The 9,468-nt window shown below is 31.1% G+C and overlaps 1 protein-coding gene across 2 annotated transcripts in view; it reads left to right on the top strand.

The window, feature by feature from the left end:
- Positions 1-1,847: 1,847 nt before the first annotated feature.
- The window catches only part of LOC142322812 (serine proteinase stubble), a 75,151-nt gene continuing 67,530 nt past the window's right edge, over positions 1,848-9,468 (top strand). For both annotated transcript variants that reach the window (XM_075361883.1, XM_075361881.1), the window contains exons 1-2: positions 1,848-2,114; positions 5,282-5,367. In XM_075361883.1, coding sequence (XP_075217998.1) covers positions 5,292-5,367 — 76 coding nt within the window. In that variant the 5' untranslated portion in view covers positions 1,848-2,114; positions 5,282-5,291. The remainder of the gene's footprint in view (positions 2,115-5,281; positions 5,368-9,468) is intronic.

Here is a 9,468-nt window from a genome sequence, read left to right as displayed (position 1 = left end):
TATTTAATTTAATTCGTATAATAACATTAATATTATATTCAAATTTTTCGTTTTGTATGTATGAATATGTTGTAATGTACGATTTGAAAACAAAATAGATGTAATGGATGTTATGATGTATTTTGTCAACAATGTTTATTTCATATTACTTATGACTTTTGTCGTAAAAACACACTTATTTTCTTGTTTTAATGAATATTAATCAGACATATACTTCTGAGAACTTAATATAACCAAATTCTGGCCCTGAAATTAAATCGTTTAATATTTATTGTTAATTTTTACTAAAAGTGGGCCTATTGTTAATTTAATGTAGGATAAATGAACAGTAACTTTATCATCCTTTATATAAGCTAGTAGTCGCTAAAATATCTACCCGAAAGATATCTTCTTAACTTCTTTTACTCGTACAGAACAGTCTGTGTGTTATTCCTTTTCCTTTTTAAATTTTTATCGGTGTTTTCTTTTTATTCCTGATCGCTGCATTTCTGTGATTCTTTTTAATTTGTTATGCTATGATGCATCTAAACCTAATTTAGTAACCAGGATTTTGTACCCTTTTTCCAATTAATTTAATGAAAGCGTTATATTTGCCGAACTGAATTTATTTACTGTAGCGTTACTGTTGTATCATTATATGTTGTTAGGAACGTTGTTATTAATCGCAAGGAGACTACGTTGAAACAATTTTTAAAAATTACGAACATTTTTGTTCTTTGTCAGGCCTTGTACTTCTGAACGCCTTTGTACGTTGCGGTGTCAAACCGTTGTAGTTATCATTTTTCGGTTTGATGGGAATAGGTTATAATTAAGTCGCTTAATTTTTTTTCAATCTGTTTCAAAGAGGATTGTGCCTCGCTGGATTTCTGGCACTGATCTCTCGCAGCACTGTCATTTAACATCATTGTCGATCGATACTAGCGATACTATGTACCTCCACTTGCAAAAAAAAATCAAATCGTGATAACGGTGAGTCTCATCAATTGCTGCTTCATCAGCACCGAACAGATGCGTAATGAGAGTGTTGCTTGTGTTTACTGCGGGTGTATTTTGTTACTGTGACGATCGGCTCGTGTTCAAAAACTAAAAAAAAAATTAATAAAAGAGTTTTTTAGTTAAAAAACTAAAAGAAATGGCTGTGTTAAAAAATAAGTGAAGAATAAGGAGCGGGTTTGATTGTCCAACCGATACAAAATTCATAATAACATAAAAATAACTAGCATTTTGTGTCGCCAAAAAATAAAATAAGTCTATCAAAATTGTTATCCGCGATGGGATTCCTGGAACATACGGAACTGTTATAGATAAATAACTTGTAATTAAATAGTAGAGGGGTTCTTGTGTTATCTCCTCGCAGTATAAACATTCTTACAAATTTTATCTTCGTGTTAAAATGGAGTAATTTTTCAATACGTTAGATAAAAATTAAGAATTTAATTTTTGATACGTTATGTGAAAAAAAGATTGACATTTAGATTCGATTTATAGACTGATATTTGCTTATGATATTAACAAGAAATAAAAAAATACAGCTGATAGTATCGTATGTCGGTATTACGTAGAAGGTAACGGGACCTCCCCTCCTAAAACCAGATGAATCTCAATGGACCGCGACCTCGCAACCGAGTTTTGATCGTCGCTTTGTACCTAGTCGTTCTTATTTTCTCATAAATATGAACGGGACGTTTATATTTTTAATATAACTTTTTTTTTTACTACTACTACGATTATAATAATAGATCTGTGTGTAACGCGTTCCGTAAAATATAATCGAAAGAATTTTTTTACACCTTTAATTGTGATATTTAAATGCATTTACGTATAGAGCCTAATTAAAACAAAATTGGTGTTCTTAGTCGAATGTAACAGATATTTTTCAAATTATCAAAAATCGAACGTCATAGATTATACATCAGATGAATTTATTAATGCGGTTAAAGTAAATTTATTATCGGCTTACATTCAATCGGTCGATTCGTCACCACGTATTTTAAATCTTGTGTAAATTATTGAATCGAGTAAATTATTATCGATGCGATAAGTATAGGAATATATTATTTCATTCTGCTTACTTAGGGATGGGCTCATTTTGGGTTTTCTCACCCGCATTTCTTGTAAGTATTATACAAAATATGACGCTTACATTTTTTTATTTTTTTTATTTAATCTATAGATATAAACGTAGAACATTTGTTACTATTTTAGCAGTTAAACTGAACATCAGTTTATTAAATATTAGAAATAAAATATTTCCCCCTTCATTCGTGTATTTACTACCGTAGGTAATATTATTATTAATATTAATAATCCGTTTTCTCTAAACAAAATCTGAAAATTTTATTTACTTCTTTTGTTGCTACCTAACAGGCACAATTGAAGTCTGTAAAAAAATTAATTGTTTTCGTAATTTTATTTCCGTAACTTTATGCGTATTATGAGCTCGTAATTAAAGAATGAAAGAAAATATATCATCTTACAATCTTTTAATTACCTTTATAGCTTTTGTCTTCGAAAAAATTTGGTTGGAAATTGTTATTGTAAAATTTTTTCCGTGGCTGCAACTTGTTTTTATATTCTCAAGTTATATTTAAAAATTTATTATAATGAGATACGGTCTAAGAATTTGGCATTAATAATTTTGTTTTTATTCTGTTATTCAAATTAATTTAACGACACGCTTCGAATCCGTAAAACAATGCCTTATTTATTTAATAAAAATTGTTTTTATTTGGCCATAAATTACTAAAACTTAAAACGTAATATATAAAAACGTAAAAATGTTATCTCTAGTAATCGGAATAACGTTTCGGTTTATTATAATTCGATAAATCAGTCGTATTCATATTTTTATTCGTAAATCTCGAGTAACGATTACATTTTATTTTAATGAATTTTATTTCCTCGTGAATTAAAATTTTTAAGAAATACAATTTTTCCTTGAATCACTTAAAAATAAATTTATCTTTTGTAATGCGCGTGTATGTTTGTGAACCTTAGGTACACGCACGTACTTATAATCTATTTAGTTTGAATTACATGTCGAATCAAACAAGTATCTTTAGATGTAAAAAGTGAAAAATATTCCTTTCAACATGTAGTATACTTCATCGCTATACTAGGCCGCAGTGATTTTACTATACGATTTTTACCCGCTTATTAAATTAACATGTTATTCGGCCGATGTACTTTCTTATTCGCTTACGCGCCTATAAGATATAATTTTAGACGTATTCATTTATGCGGGCAGTAACGCAACTCGACAATATTTTAGCTGGATCAGGTTTTGCTAATTCTACTCTGTTTATCCTGATTAAAGTAGTTTACTTTTTTCTTAATATTATTACCATGTATATTTGAGTGATCGGTTTCACTTCTTTCTTAATATAAACATACCTACCCCGCGATTCGGTAGGTAATACTAACTGATAATATTAAAATCCTACGATACCAATGCTTGTAATTTATTGAAAATTTCATTTCGATTTCTGCAAATCGGCCAAAGTTTTTTAAGTCCTTAAGATAGTAGCAAAAAAATCATCCTAATAATAGGAAACACAATTTCTTGTAGAATAAAAATTGCAAAGAAGTTATGCATTTTCTTATAAAAGAAATGATTAAGGTATATATACAGAGAAAATCAGATAACTTTTATTTATAATTTTATTTTGCAGTCGATTTATATTAGTCGTCTAATGACCGAAGTCGATGAATCAGGTTATTTGGTCTCTTAATTCTTTTTATCATTTATTTTTATTGCATTTAAATAATAACAAACTATATAAAGTTTATTTGTTTACATTAAGGTTAATGTGATTGAAATGTTTTATTTTGTCATCTCGATTCCTGCATGTATTTTTTATTACGTCTTAAAATTAAAAAAAAAAAGCATGCGGTACGAAAGCATACAGATACAGATTTACGCTTAAACATATAAAAATAATAAAAAGAAGTATTCATACGCGTACTTTTTTTCTGCGGCTTTAAACGTTCTAGTTTCAATTTCCTTTAAATCTATAATATTTCTCTACAGTATGATCCTTAAGACGATGATATTTATCATACTACTAACAATTAGTTGTTTTATTTTTATTTTTTCTAATATAACGTCACTGGTTGTTAACAGCTGCTTTTTATTCGGTTTAAGATTTCATTCGCGTGTTTCTACTTTTTGTACGCTTACGGCCGCCGTTGAATGATTACGGTCAAATTATCTTCGAAGACTTTAGACGCTTTACGACTGTAGTCGGCCATTAATTTTATGTTTTCCCTTGAATCGAATCAAGCTTACCGAGAATCTTTCTGATGCCTACAGTCATTTTCTAACAGAACAGAGCGCCTGAAATCCGTGCTCTTTGACCGATCTCGGGTAGTTTAACCCCTCGTACTCTAATATCAATCGATTACAGATGAATTAAAATGATTTAATTTTATTTAAACTGTAAATAAACTCGTAGTATAATAATAAATTTACGGGAAAAGAACATTATTTTATTATTATTGTTTAGTTGTCGGTTAGCCGAAACTCGAGAAATGTCTAATAATATAATTAATGAAGTCTTTCATTCGCGTACAGAAACGATAGCATAGTACACGATACTGTTCGTTTTGTATTTACTTCCATTGATGACGCAGACCCGTTAATTTTCTTTTAAATTTCTAATCATTTGAACTGTTAATAGTTTTTAGCTGATTTACGCGGGTTAGAATACATTCAATTTTTCTTTTATATTTTATGAAGATGCAGCTGCCTTACGGAAACCGCGCGTCGAACCCGAGGCGAAAGTAAACCGTTAGTTAAACGACTTGGCTCGCACAAATTCCATAAATATTATACATTTTTCTTTTAACAAGAAACCGTATATCTTTGTGTTTGTTGGAATTTAGCGTTAAAGCATATTTATGCATTAAATAGTAAATAATTAGGGATTATTAGGGAATTAGAGATATAAAAAAAGAATTATCGGCAACAGATTTTTCTCCTCGTAATCTCTGGGTAAAATAATAAAGTAGCTAAAAAATAATTTCGATAAAGGATTAAATAATATTGTCTCTTTCACAGAAACCCTTTATTGTACTGCGTGACAAATATTAAATAATAATTATAATTTTATTTTATTTTCATAAACATATTTAAAACAAATACGTTCTGGAATACAAGAGAAAAGTTTAATAATATCAAAATTATGTTATACGCTAAATATTCTTCCGCAGACTAATCTTCTTGCAATATATTTAAATGAAATTTTATGTAAATCGTAAAACTACAATTAAACTTTTACAGGGAACATGCAATGAGCAGAATATATTACTGGATTTGGTGGTATATCCTTGTTACAGTGACAGCACATAATTCTCCTCTGATTCACAGTGAGTAGAAAATTTTTAATTTAAAAAAAGTATATGAATAATTTTAAGTAGACTATTATTTCGCTAAATAATAATAGTTAATCGATATGTCGTTGTAATAAACTAAATAATGGTTGCTGTCGACTTCAATCGTTGTTGCCGTCGCTGTTTTTTGCTACACACAGTCCTTCCTTTTTCCTGTATAGCTTCCGGGAATTACCGTCAGGTATTAGTTCAGAGGATGAATTAGGATGATATGTATGAGTGTAAGTGAAGTGTAGTCTTGTACAGTCTCAGGTCGACCGTTTCTGAGACGTGTGGTTAATTGAAACCCACCCACCAAAGAACACCGGTATCCAAGATCTGGTATTCAAATCCGTATAAAAATAACTGCCTTTACAAGGACTTGAACGCTGGAATTCTCGACTTCCAAATCAGCTGGTTTCCGAAGATGCATTCACCACTAGACAAACCCGATGGTTGCCGGACACAGTCCTAGAACGCTAAAAAATAACTTTATACAGGATCTAATCCTTATTTATCTATGAAAGAAAGTAATTATTTCAGAGAATGACGTATTTTATACACAACAGTAATAATATTTTTTTTCATTTCATTTTTATTCAGAATTTTATCCTTTTTATAAATTTATGTTACACATTTCTATGCGACTTTTATTCTATTCGTATGTATATTTTTCAATTGAAGCGTATATACTTTTGGAATTTAAAATATTTGATTTTCAAGAAAGAGATAAATATTTTATTTTCATCAATAAAGCATTAGCACTATGAAGCCAAATAAAGATAACGTACTTGCTAACGCGCAACATTTATATTTTCTTCGCGTTCAAATCCATAATACAGATAAGGAATAAAGCTGCATAATTATTCTCGTATCTGAATAATAAAGTAGATGAATCATAATTAATAAATTATGTATCAAATTAATTTATCTTAATTATTATTATTAATTTATCTTATCTATTAAATTAAAATGTTATCGATATTATTTCCAATTTGGGTGTCTATTAAACAATTTATTCTAATAAAACTGTGTACATATTACGCATATTGTTAAATTCATCTTTACGTGTATAAACGGTATCATTATTTCATTTTAAGTTTTGTTTGTTGTTTGAATTACTAATTAAAATGACTAAATTAGACACATTGATTACCCAAAGAGGTCGAATTAAAGGAAATTTAATAAGATTTCAAACATTTTTAAACAAATACCTAGTAAACCCTACATCATTGGCCGAAATAAATTTACGATCAAACAAATCAAAGGAACTACTTGATCAATTTAACCTAATTTAAGAAGAAATTGACGATCTCTATGCTGAAGATGGACAAGAGGCACATAATATGAAGATCGAAAGGACGGACTTCTAAGATAAATTTTATAACGTTATTAGTCAGGCTGAAAATATAATCTCTTCCTTCATCCGCCAAAATACTAGTGTTAATAGCACTACACTCACAGTAGAATCCCAAACAGCTACTCAAATAAGGCTTACTCAAATGAGCATTCCGACGTTTTCTGGTTTGTATGAAGATTGGTTGCCTTTCAAGGTAATATTTTCTGCTACTATTGACAAAAACAGTGGACTAGATGATGTACATACAACTCTATTACCTGCGTCAGTCATTGAAGGGTGGTGATGCGGTTAATATCATTGAAGTAGTTGATTTGACGTCTCAAAATTACACGGAAGCGTGGCTATTGCTGGAAAACAGATACCAGAACGAAAGCGTCCTAGTTGATCGACACGTAAAGGCAGTTTTTAATCAACCAAATATCGAAAAGGATTCCAGCGCGTCACTTCGACGTCTTCTCGATGATACAAAAGCGCATTTGAAAGCATAATCCATTTTAAAACAACCAGTACAAGATGGGATACGTTATTAATATATTCATTGTCATCGAAATTGGATTACAGCACTAATAAGGAATGGCAATTAAAAGCAGATCCAAATAAGGTTCCAACATACAAGGAAATCTCTGACTTTCTAAATAAGAGATGTCAAATGCTAGAAGCAGTGGCTAGTAGTAGCAAGAGACCGGTCCAGGGCCCGTCTTTTACCAGTGCAAAATCATCATCAAATCACTTTCATCATCAAATTAGAACAAAAGTCATTATTTCCCAAACCAAACAACAAATATACTTATGTCATCGCTGAGAAAAAATCAAATTCCACTAACATTAAATGTGTAATATGCAGATTAGAACACAAAATATTCAATTATCCCACTTTCATTAAAATGAACACAGATGAAAGAAAGGAACAAGAGACTAAACTTATGCATCAATTGTCTTCGTCTTGGACACTTGAAAAAGGATTGCAAGGTACTAGGCAAGTGCAAAACTTGTAGTCAAACTCACAATTCTTTGTTGCATTCATCATCAGCTGCAGATTCACAGAAAATGTCTGGTAATACGGAAGTAGTAAACTCTAAACCACAGTCTTCAAGTGAAACTGTAGGACATTCATCTCGTACAATGACAAGTGAAAATAGACAAGTGTTAACTTTCCACAGCAGTTATAGAAATTGCTGATAAATCCGGTAATTTCATTTCCTGTCGTGCGCTTCTGGATGCAAATTCTTGGATTCATATCATGACTGAATCTCTTTGTCAACAACTCAAACTTCCAAAATTTAAGAGTGGAACTCCAATCAGTGGCATCGGTTCAGTAAATGCAAATGCCAGTCATTGTGTCACAACAGTGATGAAATCTCGCTACTCAAATTTTAAGGCTCAACTGGATTTCCGTATTCTACCAAAAATAACATAATCATTGCCAACGACAAAATAAACATCTCAGATTAGAACCTGCCAAAAACATTTCTCTACTAGATCCTTTGTTTTACGAACCTCAACGAATTGACGTGTTGATCGAAGCAGAAATATTTTACGACTTATTGTGTGTAGGTCAGTTTCACTTGAAACACTGTTTTCCAGAACTTCAGAAGAGGGCTCTTGGTTGGGTGATGTCTGGTGCTACTCCAAGTCTACTAAAAAATAATACAAAAGCCCAATGTTGTATAATATTGTTGAAAACATTGACAAACAGTTACAATCATTTTGGGAAATTGAAGAAATAAACCATCATAAAGATAAGCAAACGTTCTTTACGGGTGAAGATGCCTTATGTGATGAACACTGCTCCAACACTGTGACGAGAAATAAAAAATGACGTTTTGTCTTAACTTTACCTGTAAAATCTAACATTAGTGATGTGGGCACTCGGACGTTTTTATCAGCTTGAAAAAAGATTACAGAAGAATGTAATGCTCAAGGATCAATACGTACATTTTATGGAAGAATACATAAGACCTGGCTATATGGAAAGAATTAGCGAAAATACAATTACAAATCCTTCATATTTTATTTCAGATCACTCGGTTACAAAAAACGACAGTACAACAACAAAAATTCGCGTGGTATTTGATGCGTCCTGCAAAACTGATACAAACATATCATACAACGACTGTCTAAGCGTCGGTCCAGTAGTTCAAGACGATTTAATTTCTATTGTGTCTAGATTTAGAAAGCATAGAAACGTTATGACTGCAGACGTATAAAAAATGTATCGCCAGATATATTAGTAGATCCACAACAGAAAAATTTGCAGCTTATCTTTTGGCGAAGTGATCCATCTCTTCCATTAAACACATACAAATTAATTACACTTACGTACGGAACAGCCTCAGCTCCATATTTGGCAACGAAATCATTCAATTACTTGGTACAGAATATCACCAGTCTTATCCTGAAGGAGCATCTGCAACGTTATCTGATTTTTACGTTGATGATATCATGACTGGAGGAGAGTCTCGTGAAGAAGCTTTCAAGATACAAACTCAATTACGGCAGATATTTAAAAATGGATGCTTTACGCTGAGAAAATGACACTCTAACAATTATCAACTGTTACACAATCTCTCCATTGAAGAAACAGAAACAGAAAAGGTTTACAAAGTCAATCAGGATGACACAGTAAAAACTTTGGGACTACATTGGAACCTACAGTGTTATACGTTTAATTTTGTCGTGCACCTTGAGAACAGTAGCTGTAGACATGTCTCAAAAAGGTTAATACTTTCAGAAGTTTT

This window comes from Lycorma delicatula, chromosome 4 (assembly GCF_047948215.1).
Source record: "Lycorma delicatula isolate Av1 chromosome 4, ASM4794821v1, whole genome shotgun sequence".
Taxonomy (NCBI): Eukaryota; Metazoa; Arthropoda; class Insecta; order Hemiptera; family Fulgoridae; genus Lycorma; species Lycorma delicatula.
The sequence above is the reverse complement of the archived record's forward strand: the minus strand, read 5'-3'. Positions and strand labels throughout refer to the sequence as shown.